The 21,328-nt window shown below is 37.3% G+C and overlaps 2 protein-coding genes across 3 annotated transcripts in view; one reads left to right on the top strand and one right to left on the bottom strand.

Moving 5' to 3' along the window:
• Nucleotides 1-7,355, top strand: part of akna (AT-hook transcription factor) — a 21,982-nt gene extending 14,627 nt beyond the window's left edge. Inside the window, 8 exon segments of the mRNA XM_042748509.1 lie at nucleotides 536-677; nucleotides 1,732-1,881; nucleotides 1,979-2,109; nucleotides 2,264-2,392; nucleotides 2,474-2,569; nucleotides 2,657-2,758; nucleotides 2,879-3,017; nucleotides 5,486-7,355. Of these exon segments, the coding sequence (XP_042604443.1) occupies nucleotides 536-677; nucleotides 1,732-1,881; nucleotides 1,979-2,109; nucleotides 2,264-2,392; nucleotides 2,474-2,569; nucleotides 2,657-2,758; nucleotides 2,879-3,017; nucleotides 5,486-5,762 (1,166 nt within the window). The 3' untranslated portion in view covers nucleotides 5,763-7,355.
• Nucleotides 7,256-21,328, bottom strand: part of LOC109045780 (syntaxin-binding protein 1-like) — a 26,590-nt gene continuing 12,517 nt past the window's right edge. The window contains exons 6-20 of one of the 2 annotated variants that reach the window (XM_042748507.1): nucleotides 20,917-21,020; nucleotides 19,826-19,974; nucleotides 19,480-19,564; nucleotides 19,000-19,130; nucleotides 18,500-18,607; nucleotides 18,214-18,274; nucleotides 17,769-17,834; nucleotides 17,581-17,661; nucleotides 15,490-15,628; nucleotides 15,283-15,392; nucleotides 15,086-15,187; nucleotides 14,915-15,000; nucleotides 13,360-13,514; nucleotides 11,912-12,069; nucleotides 7,256-8,920 (exon numbers count right to left, since the gene is read on the bottom strand). In XM_042748507.1, coding sequence (XP_042604441.1) covers nucleotides 11,960-12,069; nucleotides 13,360-13,514; nucleotides 14,915-15,000; nucleotides 15,086-15,187; nucleotides 15,283-15,392; nucleotides 15,490-15,628; nucleotides 17,581-17,661; nucleotides 17,769-17,834; nucleotides 18,214-18,274; nucleotides 18,500-18,607; nucleotides 19,000-19,130; nucleotides 19,480-19,564; nucleotides 19,826-19,974; nucleotides 20,917-21,020 — 1,487 coding nt within the window. In that variant the 3' untranslated portion in view covers nucleotides 7,256-8,920; nucleotides 11,912-11,959. The remainder of the gene's footprint in view (nucleotides 8,921-11,911; nucleotides 12,070-13,359; nucleotides 13,515-14,914; nucleotides 15,001-15,085; nucleotides 15,188-15,282; nucleotides 15,393-15,489; nucleotides 15,629-17,580; nucleotides 17,662-17,768; nucleotides 17,835-18,213; nucleotides 18,275-18,499; nucleotides 18,608-18,999; nucleotides 19,131-19,479; nucleotides 19,565-19,825; nucleotides 19,975-20,916; nucleotides 21,021-21,328) is intronic. The other variant, XM_042748508.1, reaches the window with a different exon arrangement.

Genomic DNA, 21,328 nt, shown 5'->3' with positions numbered 1-21,328 from the left:
TATACAATACAAAAAAATTCTACATTTAAGGCTTGATAAATTAACAATTTATTTTTAATCTAAATGAACATTTAACAATAGTATATAAATTAACATTAACCTAAAATGAATAATAAAAATATATAACATTGGAAATATATCAACATTAGTTAATAATTTAAATACATAACAAAAATAATCATTTATAGACAACATTAATCCATTAATTAATTGAGGTTAATGTTTACTTACGTCCTGTTCTCTCTCTCTCTCTCTCTCTATAAATATTTAATTACATAACAAAATGAATCATTTAGAGGAAATGTAGTTTTTTTGGGGTTTTTTGCTCTTTCATAATATTTCATGGTATTTATGGCTACTTGCCATAAAAATAGCCAGGGAAGCTGGCATGGCAATAATATACCAACCAACCATAAAAATATATCTTGTCTTGAATAATGCTGATGTTTCAACACATCATTAATATACTGGTCCTGAATTTCTCTTTTCATCCTTTTTCTCTCTCTGCATCCTGCTTTTACTCTTCTTTCGTCAGTCCGTTTCTTATCAGGGGATGAGAAATCACAGGATGGCCAGTACCCACAGCCAGCCAATCAGCAGCTCCGCTCTCACAGAAGCCCTTATCACCACGGTGACCACCTCGAAGCCCAAAGTTCCGTTCAGCTAACAAATCAGCAGTGAGTTTCCAAAAGGCCGACATGGCCACTGCAGCACAAACAAGCAGAGATTTATGGCTGCTCTTTTGAGCCAGGGCTCTACTGTAAAGGAGTTCTGGGAAAAACTCCAGTGGTATTAAGTGGTCTCTATGAAATCATTTTTCACTTCACGGCAGCCAGAGTTCCATCTGGATAATTACATTTATTTTTACTCCTGATTCAGCAGGAGTTTGTCTGTTAAATAGACTAGCTGAAGAGTGCGCTGGTATGTATTCAGCTCCGCATCAAGAGACCAGCATTAATCACCATTAGCTACATATTAATAAAACAGTAACCCTCTGTGTGTATTTGATGATTAAAATATTCACCTACCCACATCCACACACCCACCACTTCTAGCAGTGCCTGTAACGCTCTTTTTGGTCCACACTGGAATGGTAATTTCTAAGCCCTGTTTAGATATTAACTCTAACAGAGAAGCAAAACATGACTTGGGACTCGGCTTGCTAAGTTGCTAGCTCGCTCTGTGTTTTTTACGCTCGAAATTATTCCATTTGTAAATAAATTAAAAATGAAATTTATTTCTGTTGACAAATCTGAATTTTTTCCCAGCCTTTACTCCAGTCTTCTCTGTCACATGATATTTCTGAAATCATTCTAAAAAGCCTATTTTGGTGCTTAAGAAACATTTCTGATTATTATCAATGTTGAGAACAGTAGAGCAGATTAATATTTTGGTGGAAACCGTGATATGCTTTTTGCAGGATTCTTTAACTTACAGAAAGTTCAAAAAAAGAATATATTTAAAAAATACATTTATAAAATTATCTATCAAAAATATCTTTACTGTCACTTGATCAATTCAATGTTTAAAAAAAATTGTAGTGTACCCATAAACCCACACTTAAAATACCATAGTTTTTCCTTTGTTGCAACACCTGAAAAAGCCACATCGAAACTGGAACTGACTTCCAGATAGACTTTTTTTTTTTTTTATCTGATTTTAATTTCATCCGTTTTGTTTTTTCTTCAGATTCCAAAATAATGCCTTTTATATGTTGTTTATGTGTTTCAGAGAGGCTCTTCGATCTCTACAGCAAGAAGTGAACCGACTGAAGGCGAGACTAGAGGGAAATCTGAGACTCTCCAAACCTGCCAGTCCTGTTAGAGTGCCCACTTCTGCCACAGAAGATACCAGAGATCAGGCTTCCCCACAGACCGCAAGGTACCGGAAATCTATGATCTTAGACTGTGCAAAATGATGTACGTTACCTAAAACTTTTAATTCATTAAGTGACTTTATTATGTTCTTTATTTATTAGGTCTTCAGACAGGAGAAGGCAGCAGAAAGAGAGAGGGAGGAATGGCGAAAAAGAGAGAGGAAACTCACCAAGACCCACCCTGAGGCAAAGATCCGCATCTTTACCTCGACATCGGCCTCAAACTGATCAGAGTGCGTTTAGCTCCATGTTAATCTTTCAAAGTTACAGTAGAATACATAAGGATACAAACAGATTTTCTTAACGATCCTAAATGATACTCTGATCCAGTCTTGTCTGATCCAAGCCAAAAATACTTTTTTACCATGTGTCTTATTAACCCTTTAGCGACTGATTCTGAGCTTGTCCAATCTGAGCCACGACCATCAACTTTAAGACATGTCCTGATGTCCCCTATGACATCACGAGGAAGAGGACGAACCAGAGGATTTGGACGTTTCAAAGAGGACAGTACATGTAAGAAAAGACCTCATAATTCAACATAAATGACCAGTTTTTGCAAGTGGTTACATTGTTGTCATTTTAATTAAACCTCAGCAGGTAGATCTGACAATAGTGATGAAACCGAATCAAGCCGAGGACCAGAAGCTGCCTGCCCACATTGCATATCAGACCGCACTGGTTCCTTAACACGTAAGCATCTTACCTCCATCATGTTTAAAATATACTGAGCTTACATTTCATCAATGATCCTCCTGTCTTTTACACTATTAATTAAAGGTCCAGTGAGGAGTAGGAGCTCTCCACATCTCTCACAGCCTTCCTGCAGCCATTGCCCATTGTGTGGTGCATTACAAGCCAATCAAAGAGCCTCTCAACCAGGTTTGACGCGTCATTATCTATGAACTTTTTTTTACAGTGTGTCCTGAAAATGTAAAATATTCACCTAATACAACTTTTATCACCAAGAATCATGTTGACCCTATTATGTGTGTTCATTAGCCAATCAGGAGCCAGTCTCCACCCCCAGAGGGAGTCAGCCAATGAGATCCTCCTTACAGAGGGACAGAGGAGGTGTGAATTTGGCTCCTCCCCCCACAGTTCTGGGAGGTGTTCCAGTTGTCCCATATTAAACACTCTAACTAACAACGCTGAAAGTACCTAAGAACTAAATTCAACTTACCTTAAAGGGTTAGTTCACCCAAATATTAAAATTATGTCATTAATGACTCACCCTCATGTCGTTCCAAACCCGTAAGACCTCCGTTCATCTTCGGAACACAGTTTAAGATATTTTAGATTTAGTCCGAGAGCTTTCAGTCCCTCCATTGAGAATGTATGTACAGTATACTGTCTACGTCCAGAAAGGTAATAAAAACATCATCAAAGTAGTCCATGTGACATCAGAGGGTCCGTTAGAATTTTTTGAAGCCACCAAAATACATTTTGGTCCAAAAATAGCAAAAACTACGACTTTATTCAGCGTTCTCTTCTCTTCCGTGTCTGTTATGAGCACGTTCACAATACTGCAGTTTAGTGATATCCGGTTCGCGAACGAATCACTCGTTGTAACCGGATCTTCTTGAACCAGTTCACCAAATCGAACTGAATCGTTTGAAACAGTTCGCGTCTCAAATAAGCATTAATCCACAAATGACTTAAGCTGTTAAACTTTTTTAATGTGGCTGACACTCCCTCTGAGTCGGAGTAATTCATTAACCCAAACAAAACCATTTACTCAAACAGTACACTGACTGAACTGCTGTGAAGAGAGAACTGAAGATGAACACGAGCCGAGCCAGACAACGAACGAAACATTGACTCGTTCTCGAGTCAAGAACCGTTTCTGTCGGACGCTTCCGATTCGAGAACCGAGGAGCTGATGATACTGCGCATGCGTGATTCAGACTGACACACAGCGCGTCTGAACCGAACTGGTTCTTTTGATGATTGATTCTGAACTGATTACTAATGTTATGAGCGCGGGTAAACCGAAGGCTTGAATCAAGGGCAGTCATCGCCAATGAAGTCATTACGTCGAGCTCAAAAGAACTGGTGAACCGTTTTCTTCAACCAGTTTATTGAATCGAACTGTCTGAAAGAACCGGTTCGCGGAAAAGAACAGAACTTCCCATCACTACTAGTGATCCGAAAACCTATGCAACCGGTTCTTGACTCGAGAACGAGTCAATCATTCGTTCGTTATCTGGCTCGGCTCGATGTTCATCTTCAGTTCTCTCTTCACAGCAGTTCAGTCAGTGTACTGTTTGAGTAAATGGATTACTCCGGGATATTGGTTTATTTGAACTCAGAGGGAGTGTCAGCCACATTAAAAAAGTTAACAGCTTAAGTCATTTGTGGATTAATGCTTATTGGAGACGCGAACCGTTTCAAACGATTCAGTTCGATTTGGTGAACTGGTTCAAGAAGATCCGGTTACAACGAGTGATTCGTTCGCGAACCGGATATCACTAAACTGCAGTATTGTGAACGCGCTCATAACAGACACGGAAGAGAAGAGAACGCTGAATAAAGTCGTAGTTTTTGCTATTTTTGGACCAAAATGTATTTTCGATGCTTCAAAAAATTCTAACGGACCCTCTGATGTCACATGGACTACTTTGATGATGTTTTTATTACCTTTCTGGACGTGGACAGTATACCGTACATACATTCTCAATGGAGGGACTGAAAGCTCTCGGACTACATCTAAAATATCTTAAACTGTGTTCCGAAGATGAACGGAGGTCTTACGGGTTTGGAACGACATGAGGGTGAGTCATTAATGACATAATTTTAATATTTGGGTGAACTAACCCTTTAATTTACTTGCTGCTTCCTCTCCAGCTGCTTTGATCAATGAAATCAGGCTCTAAAAATGTATGAGAACAAGTTCCACTGTCGATGAGTTTTCCAGGCTTGATTAAAACTCGTCTGAGACCGCTGTGGAAGTCTGGGATTCAAAATCTAATTTAATCATGGAGGGAAACAAAGTTTTAGGATTTCAAAAGTGCAAAACAAAAAACATTGTGACATCAAAAGAAGAAATAATTAGAAGATAATGAGCTATTTCTAGGTGAAAAATTAAAATAAAATATCAGATTTGTCAGATTTCAAATAATTCTGATTCATGATCCAAACTATTCTGAAATTTTTCACTTGTGTTGATAATATACAGTTATTTGTTGATGGAATAAAGTTCCTAGAATGAAAGAGTAAAGCATAACTATTTTCTATAGTGGCCTCAGACATTTGAACCCTACTGTATATTCAATTTTTTAATAACTTTTATTATTTAATAATTTATTTTTAATCAATTTAATAATAGTATTTATTTGAAATGGAAAATTTTTACTATGACTATACTGTCTTGCTGAATAAAACTATTAATTTCTTAAAAAAAAAAAAAATCTTACCCTGATCTTTTGAACGGTAGTATAAATATTATATATTTATATAATATTTATATTACATAATACTATTTATATAATTTTTATATATTTCTGTTATTTAAACTGATTGAACGGTTGTTTTTAACAATTCGTTTTAAGAAACATACAACTAACTCCTCTAGTGTCACTGTCCACATTAAACTGAGCATTCTGTGTCCCTTTCCTGCAGTTACTTCTCCAGCCCTGTGATGACACAGGCCTACTCACAACCCTTTAACATCTCAGTCAGCCCTGTCAGAGATGAGAGGCCAGGAGTCAGAGGTCATCGCAGACGATCTCTCTCTTTGGACCATCAGCAGCACACTCTAGACAGCTCTCTGACCCGTGCCATCACAGCAGCTAAAAACATGAGAGAGGTCTCACATCGCATGGCTCATTCTCTGACCTCAGGACAGCACAGCAGTAGCTTCCTCACCTCATCCTGCACCTACTGACATCAGCCTTTACATCTGTTCACTTAGCAGACGCTTTTATCCAAAGTGACATTTATTCATTTTTATTAGTTTACAAAAACAACTGTTTTTCATGTAGTGGTGTGACTGATGCAGACGTGCAACGCTGCAGTGGAAAATGATGGAAAATGTGAAATATCTCAGGTGTACTGGAGCTACTTTTAGAAACTGATAGCTGCATTATGGCAGCTTAAACATTCCAAGTTTGTACATACAGTGACCCCTAAAAATATTAGGCCAATCTTAGTCCACACTTAAAGATGTATGCATGGAATTGCATTATAAAGCAAACAATATGAGAAATGAAAAATGGAGTTTGTGATTTCCAAACATTAGAACTGTGATGAAATACACTCTGCTAGGGCACCTGTGTGAATTTGAGGACTTCATATATCCACTAAAAACATTTGTTTTGAAGAGTCAGTTGTCTGTTTTTTTTTTTTTTTTGTTATACAATGCCAAGACATTAATGCATGTTTAAGTGTGGTTTAATTGTCCAAATACTTTTGGGTCCACTGTAGTACACCTTTTTCTGGAAAGTCCAAATAATGTTATAGATTTATATGTACTTGCACAGTGTGAAGGTGAACCTGTTTTGTTTTACATCTGTCAGTGATGGGTTTTTAAATCTGTATTTTTTTTTCTAATAGGGAGAAAATAGGTCTAGTGCTACTCTGGAGCTTTTATGTATATTACCATAATTTTTTGCTGTAATTGTTTACCTAGAATTTCCAGACGGCATAAATTTTTTAATGTAAATGCATGTGTGACATGGTTTTCTACCCCACAGTCAAAAAAAACTGTTTGATTTGAGTGGGGTATATAGAGTCCTAGAAGAGTCTGTAGCAGCATTGAGGTCAGTTTGAAAAGACCAGCATGCATTTTCAACAAAAATGGATGTAAGTTTTTATAGGTTATGCAATATTGATTATTTTGGGCATCACCAAGTTAGGTACATTTATTGAATAATAATGTTTCTGTCATGTGTTTTGTATTTATTGAGCTGTACTTTTATACTACATTTACTACTATAAATGTTTCTATAATATTTGACATGGTGTGTGATGTTGCTATATTTCCTTACAGCTATTTCACCAAGATTAATTTTTCTGAAGATAAAGGACTGGACCCTCTCTTGACCTTCCTGTAGTTACAAATCTGTGTTGAGAGCCAGCTAGTACAGTATGTCACTTATTCAGAAACCAGTGAACAAGGTTAGTGGGTATTTAAACTGTCCACAACAATATTAATTTGATATAACGGGGTTCCCACGATCATGGAAATGCTGCAAATAACAGGCAGCCGTTTACTGGTCTGGAATTATTAAATATATTCAATTAAATATATCAAACTGTTTTGGAACCCTGTTATAAATTATACATTACCATATAAATCAATGTCAGTTTGTTCATACAAGAAAAAAGGAGACTTTTGCATTCCAGAGGAAATCATGTACAGAGCACGCCACAAAAATGTACTGATTGCATATTTGTAATGGAAGCCAATTTATTAGACAGCCTATACATGAAGTATACTTTAGTTTGTGCTTCAACACTCGCAAACATAGAATCCCAGTAAGATCAACGGGTTTAGGACGGACTACGTTCTTATTTATTGATATTCTCAAAAAAATAAATTAAATAGAAATCAATCCAGTCGACACAGCTATACAACAGCAAACCTAAACGAAGGTAATAATTTAAAAGAAGAGAGGACCATAGAAGCGTTTGCATCACAGAAAACGCGTAGTGCAATATACAACCTTTCTGCCAGAACAGAGGAAACTGAAACCGAAACATTAAAAAGGGGTGTTGCGTTTCATTGCAAAGCCATTCACCAGTGGAAGATATAACAGTGCACCAGAAAGAAACTATCAGACGGACAAACGAAAGATAGATATTAACTATTTTTTTCCCAGTTTATCACTACAGCTACAGCTAATACGTCACAAACACAGTGGCTTCACATTGGCAAAGGAAAGTTTTACTACATCACAGTCAGAAATTTTCACCAGTCAACAGTGAGACGAAAAAACAGTAACACATGGCATACAACAACACGCTACTCAGTGCATGTCCCGGTTAAACATTGTTTACTAACCAATGATAAGACTTAATCGGATGAGATACAATACTTTAATACAACTGGCCCTTTTTTTGAATTCCTTAAACATCTGCAAGCAACGGCCTTCTTCACACTAAATCATGAGGTCTCTGTAGAAGGAGACGTGAAAAGAAAAGGAGATGGAGAGTAAATGCTCCCGGAATCGCGACTGAAGGAGGGGTGACGTCTGCTATCTATGTACAGTGTCTCTTTCACTTTTACAGCTTGAGGCTTTGATCTGTTACTCCTTTGGCCTCCTTCCTCTTCATCACTGGAGTCCCAGAAGATGCTCATTGTTTCATTTTTACACATCTTAACGTGTTTTTTTAATATTATTTTTTACTTTTTTCCAGCGTTTTAAAACATGTCAAAAGGGCCACATAGTAGCGTCCATGGCATGCACATCTAAAATGAGACAACAATTAAACCCAAGCATCTAAACTGGGCGGCAGTTTAGCCTTCAGTGTAGGAAGTGATATGCATCATTTTGCCTCACTGGTCTATTTGCATACAAGCCAGTCCCTCCCCCAACCACTTTGAAACCATTTTTTTTTTTAAAAAAGAAAGAAAATAAAAAAAACAAGTTAAATAAGGAACAAACGCATATGTGCATACTAGCAGGTTCCATAACATACAATATTACATTTGGTACTTTCAGGTTTTTAAATGGCAAAAACTCAGTTTGACAGTCTAAACATTTTTATCCATTGTAAAACAGAATAAGACTTGCAATGATTATTTTATTTCAACATTATATATATTTAAATATATATATAAATTTATAGAATATTCTTTTTAACTTGTCACCAATCATCTATTTCTTTTTTTTTTCTTTTTCTCTCAAGCAAGATGCATACACAATTTATATAGGAGCGGGTGCGATTTACAGGGCGACGGATGAAGGGAGGGACAGGGTAACTGGGCGATGGGGTTGGGGGGAAGGAAGTTGTGATTTTAGCTTGTCTGCTCCTCGTCGGGTTTGTTCATGGCCTTGAGGGCGTCCAGAAGCTGGGTGGGGGCGGTGATATGGGTCGAACCTGCGTAGATGAGCACGAAGCAGAGAAACAAAGAGAAAACTCATTAAATTTATACATATACTGAGATTAACTATAAAAATGTGTTTTCAGCTGTGTATCTATCTTTCTAGAATATTATAGAATATATATATATATATTACTATTGATGGTAATGAAAATATATATATATATATATATATATATATATATACATATTATATACACTACTGTTCAAAAGTCAAAAGGGTCAGAAAGATTTGTATTTTTTATTTTTAAGAATTTTATTCAATAAGGAGACATTAAAGACATCATCTAAAGTGAGAGTAAAAACTTTTATAATGTTCCAAATGTAAATGTTTAAATTGTCTTTTAAAATTTATATTTAAGAATACTGAAAAATAAAAAATTTTACAACTGTGATAATAATCAGAACTGTTTCTTGCACATTCAAATCAGCATATTAGAATAATTTCTGAAGGATCATGCGACACTGAAGACTGAAAATATATTAAAATATAAAACCATTCATTCAACATTTTCACAATATTACTGTATTACTTTTACTTTAGTTTTAATCAATAAATCCGGCCCTGGTGAGTTTAAGATACTTTCAAAAACATTAAAGAACCTTACCAACCCTTTTCAGTGGTAGCCCCTAATATAAATTTATCAAGATTTTATTTTGAATCAAAAAAAATTTTAAAAAATCGCAAAACAAGGAACAATTTAAATTTTATTAGATATTTAGCTGAAGACACAATTCTAACACATCACAAATACTGTTCATTCAAACTATCCAAAAACATCTGTGCCACAGGGTCATCTCAAAAACAACAAAAAAAAAAACATGGGTATGCACTGAAATAACTTTTTGATTTTTGGTGCCCTGTGGAACAAATGTCTATTCTACAATATTTTTAGCAAAGCTGCATGTTCCCACTACTTAAGTGATTATAAACGCTTGATAATGAGTGTCACGTTCACTTAACAACCAATGAGGGTTGCCTACAGAAATGAATCTTACATTGCTGAAGGAGTAGAACAAAATGTGTAAATTAATAAAATGCCTGGTTCTGACCACAGCTGATATAATCTTCTGGACCAAGTGAATGCAAACATGCAGTTTTGCTAATCGCTAATCAGATTCACAATGTGATTTGTAGCTCTCCAACTAGATGAGCGGGTCTAAACTAAAGATCCATGAAAACAAACCATATTATTGTTCGATAATGGCTGGAACAGTCAAGAAGTGTTTCATGTTGCAGTATGGGTTAGGACTGGCATACTGCATATGGTGTGATCATTTACGAACACGAAAAACCAACAGAAAAAGGGGAAATCAAAAGGGATATAGCTTTAGCAGCCTGACACTTGAGTGATGGATACTTGATAGGGTTAAGCAATGATCATTCTTGTACAATGGTTTAGTCAGTAAAGGTATTTGAAAGGACACTTTGTATTACAGGACCTCATTTGTGTGCATTTGTTGGCTTATAAATGTTATCTACTCTTTGTAATGCTTGGGAGAAGCACGTAGCTGGGTTCAAGGAATATTCTGGGTTCAACACAAGTTAATCTCTATCAACAGCATCTATGATTACCACAGAAAACAATTTGACACTTCCATTTGTTTGTCAAAACCTTGTGCTGTAATGCTTTTACAATGGAAGTCTATGGGGCACGGTATTCTAAAGGGGGTTTAAAAGACTAAAATATTGTATATACAGTAAGCTTACAGAGACATGGTATACATATAATGTTTAAGTCTTATGATTGTACTTTCAGAACTGTGCGTACTGTATTTATGTGTGTGTGTATGTAATGCCCTATAGACTTCCATTTCAAGAGCATTACTGCAAACACGAGTTTTGCAAGTTCTTCCAAATGACTTAAAATGATTTCCTGCGGTAATTGAGAGCATGTCATAAACTTGTATTTAACCCAGAACATTCCTTTAATAGCAAAGACAGCTAATAGTATGTTTTAAACTGATCGCAATGAGTAAATCATAACATTTAATGTAACCACAAGCATGCACAAGAATTACAGTGGTGTAATATAAAGTGTTGCTAAGCTTGTTCAAAACATCCTCTATTTTTAAGTACCAGTCATGAACCACAAATTGCATTGATTGATTACCATGAGCTTTTTAATAGTATAGTAAGTTATTTTTAATGCAAAAAACAGCACCTGAGGCATAACATGAAGGTTTCTGAAAAATGACATAGCCAGGGCCCAAACTAGTTAGTTTCAAAATGTTAGTGTTTGGGGAAAGCGTTAGTGCTAAAGCATATCTGAAGAACACAGCTACATTTTCAAGTGTTGGCATCTGCAGAAGAATTATACAGAAGGAAAAGAGCCAGTCGCTGTCTGGCGGAAGAAATTATAATATATATTCTTTGCAGAAGGCCACTTGGTCATGTAGACGTGATGTGAGGTAGTTTGAGGAGCTAGATTAAAAAAAAAATCCTGCAATTGACATCTATTACCTCTCCAGAGGGGGATAAACAAAGTTAATATGAGTGATTGTCTTGGATTGTTATTCAGAAATAATCAGAATATGGTGAGTCTTAAGGGTAGATTAAATCTGCGGGAAAATGAAGATTTAAAAATTTATGATATTTGGGAAGGCAAATGGAGGGAGCCCTTCCTCGTCGGAAGAGGAGACTCCATTTAATTAAAAGGCGCATAGTGAGGAGAATGCAGTTTAATCCACCCAACTGAGAGGATGCGGTTCTACAAGGATGGGGTCAGGACTCCTACTGCATCTGTCACTCAAAAAAAGGCTCCGCCCACTGCAGTTCTGAATGAAGCATTCAGCAGATCACTACTGGCTGGTCCCAGTAGAAGGCGGAGCCTGAGTGAGACTTGCAGATCGGAGGCAGGAGCCGGACACCCATCCCCGAGGCATGGTGGCGTAGTAAAACGGTAGAGTGTGGTAACAGGAGCAAGAAAAGAAAGCCCTTGTGCTGTGGGGGTTCAGAAAGGGTTTCTTTGTTTGGCTGCCTTTACTTTGTCAGAGTGTGTTTTCTCTCTCCCACCCTTCCCTCTTTCTCTCTCTCACTCGTCTGAGGGGTCAGGGTCCTCAAAGGACACCCTAGTGGATTCTCGGAAGTCGGGGTGCCGCAGGTCCATTAGAAATTTGGTTGGGGTGAGCGTGTGAGTAGAACCTGCGGAGGAACAAAGGTGGCTTCACGCTCAGAATGAATCTCACACCGCACCTCACGTTCTTTCACCACCGTTAATCTTTATGGGGACAAAAGAGGGTTAAATACCATTCCCACCATCTGTAGATCTTGATGTTTCAGAAATATTATCCTAGAACCCCAACAAAAAATTATTTTTGGAAGCTCTGGGTGGACGTTTCAGTGATGGAAGACTCAAGAAATGCTAGGCCACCTTCAATCAACTAAAAATATAAATTCCAATTGTCCCATGGAGGTCCTTCAGATGCATTGTCCATCTCTAATAGACCTCATGCTTGGACAAAATTGTGTAAGATGCCCAATTCCACCGATTAGAAATTCAGTGTTAATGTAAAATCTTCAATGCTCAAATTTCTTCTGGAAAACAACAGACTGATACCGTACTTTAAAATTCACTTCAAAAGGGCCGTTCACACTGACAGTAATTTGCAGTTACCAAAAGTCAACCATTTTAATGAGAACTCACAATAGTTTACCTAAAAATGAAAAATTGCTCACCCTCAGGCCATTTAAGATATAGATTTGGAGAAATTTATAATTGCATCACTTGCTCACCAATGGATCCTCTGCAGTGAATGGGTGGCGTCAGAATGAGAGTCCAAACAGCTGATAAAAGCATCACAATTAATTAATTTAATTAATAATGGATTTGTTTCTTACAAACATGCAGCTTTTCACTTCATAAGACATTGATTGACTGGAGTGGTGTGGATTGTGATGTTTTTATCAGCTGATTGTACTCTCATTTTGACGGCACCCATTCACTGCAGAGGATCCATTGGTGAACAAGTGATGTAATGCCAAATTTCTACACATCTGTTCTGATGAAGAAGCACTCTTAGACGGCCTGAGAATAAGTAAATTTTTGGGCGAACCATTTCTTTAAGAGCAGTGTGGCTGCCATAGGCCTTAAAAGTAAGTTTAGAAGACAATTCTAAACACAAGTGCACATCTTAAACATAAACCATATCACACGCACACAAGACACACAAAAGGAAGAACTTACGAACATAGACTTATGAACACATCAGAGGCTCACGACTGCAATTTAAAAGCAGTTAAAACATGACAGGCACAAAATACCATACAAGACAAGAGCACAGGAAAAATATACAAGACAGTTTTGCCAGTCTGATTACACATATTATACGACAAAAACACATGTATAGTTAAATATAAAGATATAAATCTAAAGCTTTAAAGGGTGGTTGCTTAATTTACAGTGACTTTTAGCAGTACCCTCTGCAGACTCACCAATGATGGCCTCCCATTTGCCATTAGCCTGTGTGACCTCATAGGCACAGCGCATCTCGCTAAAGGACGCGCCCCCAATAATGAAGACCATGACGCGAGGGCCCGTACGGTACTCTCCAGGGGTTTTGTTCTTGTGCCAGTGGCCATATCGAGCACTGTCAAGGAAAGAACACATGAATGCATGTCAGCTTCAAGGTACAGTTTCTTTTTCAAACCGAAAGACTGAAGCATCACTGCAGCACTGTTTTACTCAATATCTTTCCTCACTTGCTAACTGAAGACTAGACACCACAGGCAAAAACTATTATTTTTTTAATAATTTACTCTGGTAGCCATTGACTTCCATAGTATGGAAAATAGAATACTATGGAAATCAATTGCTACCAGCAACTTCTTACTGTAGCTACCAACATTCTTCAAAATATCTTCTTTTGTGTTCAACAGAAGAAAGAAATTCATACAGGTTTGGAACAACATTTTTGGATGAACTTTCCCTTTAAGGAACAACAGAGTTATTTGCTAGCATAATGAGAGGGGAAATTGGCGTAAACACTGGTGATCTAGAGTCTAATCAATAGCTACACAATGGGACCCATCAGATCGCAGTTCTCCCTCTGTGGGAGTCAGGGTTGTCCTGCTTTGCCTCTGCTACTGTTTACAAATGCGTGTTGGTTTTGTCCTGAAAGCAGAACAGTGCGGCGGGATCATTATTGCTGACCCTGAGGAAATATCCCAGTTTCCACTGCTTCTGAAAGAGACTTGGCGTTCACCCCCACCTCACATCACACCACCCACCAATCGAGGTATTGATCTCAATGTTCTCCCCACCCCTCGGTGCACAAATGATTATTGATCCAAGCTGCTTCTATCTTTTGAATTATGCAATACAAAAATGCACGTATACACCTGTGTATTGGGGTTTTAGTGTGTAGTGTAATACACACACACTGTTCAAATTTTCTTGGATTTAAAATTGATGATAATAAAATAATAAAAAAATAATATTTTACAGTAGCGTCCCATTAGTTAAGGTTAGTTAATAAAAATACTACTGTCAATAAATTTTTTTTTACATTTTAATTATGTATAAATGTTGAAATTTAACATTTAACTAAGATTAATAAATGCTTCAGAATTATTTTCATTGCTAGTCTGTTATCTAATTTTGTTAACTAATGTTGAACCTTATTGTACAACAATAAAATTAAGATATAACTATGTCTGGCTGATTAACAAATTTTCAAATGGAATTAACTTTAAACATCATAAACAATATATACATCATATAAGGTAATACCAGAAACATTAGATGATATTAAATATGTAAATAATGTATTTATTTTTATTTTTTTTACTTATTTTATGGAACATGGTTAAAGATCCCAGAAAGCAACAAAGCACCTGAAAATAATTTCTTGCTCATTTTATTCATAATTTGCAGTTTAGTAAATTCCTCTTCCTGTCATTCCATTTGAACATCCTGTAGGAGTGGCCAGTTCAAATTCCTCACTATTTGAAAGGGAGCCTAAAAATCCGAATCAGTGAGTGTGTATACCTGACTGCAGAAGTGCTGAAGGAAGAAGACGAGCGTGTTGAGATGTACGGATAATGTTTGGTGTCCAGCTTGTCCTCGATAGCATCCTGCAACAACATTCACAAAGTAAGACAACACATTTACACACAATCTACACACAGTTACTGTCAAATTCTATAAATCAGGACTGACCTCCATGATGTCCTTGATGAGTGGAGTCCAGCGAGAAAGCTGGTAGGTCTGCTCGCTCACACGCTCCTTACGATCGAGCTTCTTGCCTCTGCGGAGAGTAGACTGCAGCATACAGAAACATAATGGCAGGTCAGAGAAACTGCTTTAACAGCCACGGAAACTTAATCATTGCTTAGGATGCAAATCAGACAGCGTACATCCGTGATGATTGGGACACCCAGATGAGCCATGTTGGTGATGATCTCACTGTCCTCAGGAGGGATCTGGGCATGTTGAATCAGCTTGTTAAGGTTCTCCTCCGTGATCCCTGTTTTGCATGACAGGAACACACATGTTACAAAATGCCTGATCTGGGCATTGAGAAACAAACTGAGGTATAAAATGGCTGCAAAAGGCTCTCGAACCATTCTTGAGGAAAATGTAGAGCAGGATGATGCGGATCTTGTCGTAGGTGCTGACGTTGGTGTCCAGCAAGATTGGCACGATGGCCCTCATGGGGTCTTTAATCTTTTCGCCCTCCGCATCTGTTCCCATAGCGAGATCCTGTTGAGTGACAGAGCGCACTTCATGAATTATGCTTGGCACATTGGAAGCAATAAAAACTAAAATGATATGATGCTTTCAGAAACTATTGTTTGCCCTTTATTATCATAGTTAGATTCATTTAATCAGTGGTGGATCCTGGTAAAGGTGATATAGAGAAGTTTGTAGTGTTCTTGGCGCACAGCTTTTAGACACGCACTCCATACTCGATCGCTCATTTTTGCAGTTTCATTGCACCTGTTCTCCACTCTGCTCACCCCCTCATTGAAAATAAATCGTGATCTAGTGGGTAACTTTTCCGAGCAGCTGTGTTGTACTTCCCTCCCCACCACCTCTTTCTTTGGTTGCTTTCAGCCTACACCATAGAAATAGAATGAATAGCCCATGAAAAATGTCGTTTTCATCTACTAGAAGCCAAAAATGGAGGAGGGATGGATGATTACAGCACTGTTTAGTCCTATTACAGTCAAATGAATTAATCAAATCACAAAATAAAATCAGAAAAAAAATTAATCAGGATCTTTATGCCAACAATGAACAATATTGTGTGTGTATTAGATAGATAGATAGATAGATAGATAGATAGATAGATAGATAGATAGATAGATAGATAGATAGATAGATAGATAGATAGATAGATAGATCTAATTGACTTCAGTGCTCTGCAATGATACTTTAAGCTTGATGTCGACTAGTCGCTGGTCCTATAGAGGGCGCAACAGGATAAGAAATCTTTGAAGGACTTCCACATTTGCCCGTTTCCAAACAGTTAAAATGACAAATAAATGCATACTCCGAAAGCTCCACAAGACATGTGTGATTATATTACTGGATGCTCGAAATTGAACGGGAGAATGCACATTTTAAACAGCTTATTGTACAGGTAAGTTAATTGCTGTTTTAATCTAATGCGCTGCTGCACTGTAAGGCACACACATAGGTTACAGACAGTAGCTCGTACGTCTCGGGCAGTTCACGTGCACACAGAATCATTGAGCGTGGAAATGTACTGTCAACACTGTTCTGTGATTTCTCCATAAAATAGCTTAGAAACTGAAAAGTTCAGGCATATATTTCTTAATAACTAAATCCCACAGCGTCACTACTAGCAGAGAGACGCTGCCAGGTAGAATTAATTCACACATGCAATCGCTCTTACTAATGCATTCATATGAATTTAATCTTTACTGTGCTATTTTATCTGTATCTGATTTAGAATGAGCAGAAATTTGTGAGAAATAAAACGACCCAAAGGCAAAAGAACTGATAAAAATTAGTTTTTATAGGAGCAATAGTCATGTGGGCAGTGCTGTGCCATATGCCATAGCTGTGCACAAGGTTTGTCACAGCTCTAGACTTATTTGTTCATTAATGATGTCATCAGTGACTAGTCGACTTCGACTCGACTTTCATTACATAAAAGTCAACTTTAAAAAAAAATCAGAAGTCGTTCTACCCCAGTACACGAGCGGAATGCACATTCATAGAGTGGAATATTAAGTGGAACGTCACACTGCTACTAGAGCAATGACGAGGAGAGTGAAACCTTTGTGCCATATATATTATACATTTTTTCGGTTTGTTATTTCGGCTGTTTTTCTCTTTCGAAAACTGAAAATGCCCTTTTCTGCCTAATTATTTATATATACATAAAAATATATACATCCCTAACATATATATATATATATATATATATATATATATATATATATATATATATATATATATATATATATATATATATATATATATATATATTTTTTTAGCACTAGTTTTGATTAGAATACATATTGTTTTGTATCAGCAATTGTAATCAACCTCATATTATAAATAATACTATCACATTTTGTAAATGTTAAAATCATTGTGTGAAACATAATTAATGAAACTTTGGTGAATTCGCAATGGTTTTTCTCTCAAATTTAGCAGTAATGTCTGCGGTGAAATTGTACCTGTTCTACACGGCATAGCTTGTCCACGGTTCCCTGGTAGTGCTTCATGCAGTCCTCGGCCAACTGCAGATGGGTCGAGTACTAAAGGGGCAGAGATTTTAAGGGTCAGTGAGGTAAATATTGGAACTGCAGTTCCCATGAGATCTCTCTTGATTGACTGAATGCACATATGTTTTAACCTCTCTTACCTTGCTGAGCTCTTTCTGGTACTGCGGCATCTTCTTCAGCATTTGAGACAGGTCCCTCATGGTGGTCTGGAAGAAACATAGGACTTTCTCAGAAAAGAAAGCAAAACAGAGGTCAGACGATGCCTCAAGACATGTCTCAGATCCAGTAGGCCAAATTAGGAACACAGATATGGCACAATATAAAAGCCTTTATGATTTGTGAGACTATACACTATTGCATATAGTATAGTATGTCACAGTAGAAATGTGTGTGTTTATGTGCTGTGTCAGTAAGTCAATCAACACTAATCCTGCTGTAGCATCAGAGTGCTTTCACACGAGTCAGCCATCACGGCTGCCAGCGCAATCTCATCTGCCAGGCTATCCTCCTTCGCCCACGCTACACTATTCTCTCTGTTCTACTCCTCATTTATTCTCTCCTCCAGGCCCTTCCCCCTCAGCGTACCTTCTCCCCAGTATTCATCCGTTTACTAGCAGAAAACTCCTTCAGGGAGCGCGTCACCTCCCTGTGAGCAAGGGAAATGAGAAAGGAGGGCGAGAAGAGGGATGTCACCATTTACAGACACAAAATATTACAGAAAAACCAGAGATGAAAAGGATAGTTCAACTTCAGTTGCTGGTCCCCATTGACTTCCATAGTATGAAAAAAAAAAACACTATGCAAGTCAATGGGAACCAGCAACTGAAGGTAAACTATCCCTTTAAGGCCAAAAATGTAAGGTTTTACTCACTGTGAGACCTCAGCAATATGTTTGTGCCGTAGTGCCACCCAGAGGTCATCGTCTTCATGCAGTAGCACTTCCTTCTCGTGGGAGTCTCCCATCCCACTGGTATCATACCTACCAGATACAAATCAAACAAATTATTATTATATTATATTATATTATATTATATTATATTATATTATATTTATATTATATTATATTATATTATATTATATTAATATTATATTATATTATATTATATTACTTTCCTTGGTCACTTAATGAAAGTATTTGTTAATGATCCCTTTGTAATAATTAATATGCATAATGCACATTTTCTGTTTTTAAATATTTTAAAAATAAATGTTTATTTATATACATTTGAAATATTTTACCTAAATGTATTATAATTATGAATTTCTATTGTTTTCTATTATATTATATAATATCATATATTAATATAAACATTTAATCCAGTATATATTATTTTTAAAAAAAGTATAAATATATTTATTTATTTCACTCACTTGTAGACATCATTCTCGATGGGCAGCAGGTCATAGGCCATAGCCTGGAAGGTGAGCTCGTGCAGGACAGGAGAGACAGGGTCGAAAGCTCGGTCCAGAATAATGAGCTGAGAGCGAGCCTTGTCTGGACCCTGCAGAGAGATAATGTTTTTTTTGTTGTTTTTTTTTATCTACTTTTGCTCCATGATTAGCACACGCCATTTTCTGATTAACAAGAAATCAATTCAATGATTTATCCAAAATAAGACCAGGGCAGTGAAGATTGAATATTGGTTTTATGCTTGATTTCTTTTGACAGCCCTGATATTCTGAAGTCATAATTTCTGTTTTATGGGTTTAACAAAATCTAAATCTATCCAAGAACCCGCTGAAAGCTGCTTATCTTCCCCTTGCTCATGTACCCCTTCTTCTAGCATATTCATACATGTATGAACTCCTCTGTCTCTCCCTGCAGTGCAGTAACTGAGATGTGCCACTCACCTCCCCCATTGTGGGATCATCTGCCTTGTAGGCGTCCAGTTTGTCCTGAAGCAACTGAGCCAGAGTTGCGTTATCTTTATACTCCCTGTGCACAGAAAACCAGAGTATTAGAGCAGAGAGACAGAACGTGAGACAGCTCTGTTGATCCTGACTAGCAGCCACTCTCTGAAATCTGATCCAGAGGTGACTGAGCATCTGTCTTCTACACTAGTTCCTGATGTAAGTGTGTGTACAATGGATAAATGTGATTGCATAATGTGAAACCGCACCGTCAGGAACAGATCAGTTATAAAGATGATTAAAGGCTCTTTGTTTCTCAGTAATTAAGAGAATCTTCGTGCCTTACCCTCGGTATCGGACGGCAGGGTATTCCTTCAGTGTGGCACACAGTGTTGCCAGCTGATCTGCCAACCGTTCCATCACAGGGTTCTTCAGCTGTGTCTTATGAGGGCTGTAGAAACTCTGGAAGGCATCAGGGTTGTCCAAGGAGAACACCTGAAAACACATTCATACTCATTACTGATAGAGCAGTAATGTGGACAGGCAAAGTGATTCGCTGGCATTTTGCAGATTTTTGCTTTGTTTTTTATTTGCCATTTTGGCATTTTTTTTATAGAAAAGTACAACTGAAACTTAATTTTACTTCAGCAAGTTGCTAATGCAACATTTTTTATTTTAATTCAGTTTAACTTGATATACTAAAATACCTTAAACTGGAATTATATAATATAAACAACAATTATATAAAATAGGGTTGGGTTTATAGACGATGCTGAGCCAGCTAGTTAATTCTAGAAATGAATTTTATTCTATAAATAAATATTTTTTTATGATTTTGTATGCATGTCACATGCAAAAGACCTGTGACAGAATGCCACGGAACATGTTCCTGTTTCCAAACTAGTCTGAGGGATTAGCTTTGAGTTAGAGAGTTGTCTCCAGTCTGTGTTTTCATTCCTTTCCTTCCTGCCTTTTGTGTTTCCTGTGGCCGAATCTCTGACTGTGTTAGGCAGTCAGGTCTTTACAACCACCCCTCCCCACCCCCTATCAGCACACACAGGGTCACATGATCATCCTTCTGTTCAGCAGATGGGTTCCCCTTGATGTTTGTTCCCTCTCATAACCTCCTCTGATTGGCCAAGGCTCTCTGTGGATGCTGCGTGATGCTGAGCGAGGCGATCCTGCAAAGCGTTGAGCTACAGCATCATCACGCCAGGAGAAACGCACTTCTCCTCTGACTCCACTGAATTAATCATAGCAGACAGCCTAAGCAGCAAGGCATTATGGGCCAGACTGCATCCCCCCAGCCTTAGAGCTGTTCTGGAACACTCTATTTCTGCATTCACTGAGTTGTTTCTGGATAGTTCTCTATACGGATAGTCATTATTCCTATATATTTTTATCTCTCTTGTCCTCTCCCCTCCTGAAATGCCTCACCTGGGACTCATAGGGCAGGAAGGCGATGTTGATCTCATTTAGGGTTTTAATGGTTTTGGAGGCACGGCTCTTCACCACCTCATTAAACAGGGGGTCCGGGCAAGCTGAAAAAAAAAAACCCATGGGTATTTGACATAACATTTTGTGCAGTGACTTTGTGCACTATTTTATATAGATATAGATATAAATATCTGAAATTAAATGTAAAACAAATATCCAAAATCAGCTGCAATATTTCTGCAATAAAATCTCCAATAAAATCAGCTTTAATATTTATTGCATATTTACACTTTTAGATTTCTTTTCTTTTCTTCTTATGGATGCAGTTTTTATTTTATTTTTTATAGTCTTTAAGTGCGTTGTTATTAAGTTCATTTATTATTTTTTTATTTTATATATTTCCCACTTAAGA

The sequence above is a fragment of the Cyprinus carpio genome, chromosome B21 (assembly GCF_018340385.1).
Source record: "Cyprinus carpio isolate SPL01 chromosome B21, ASM1834038v1, whole genome shotgun sequence".
NCBI lineage: Eukaryota > Metazoa > Chordata > Actinopteri > Cypriniformes > Cyprinidae > Cyprinus > Cyprinus carpio.
The sequence above is the reverse complement of the archived record's forward strand: the minus strand, read 5'-3'. Positions and strand labels throughout refer to the sequence as shown.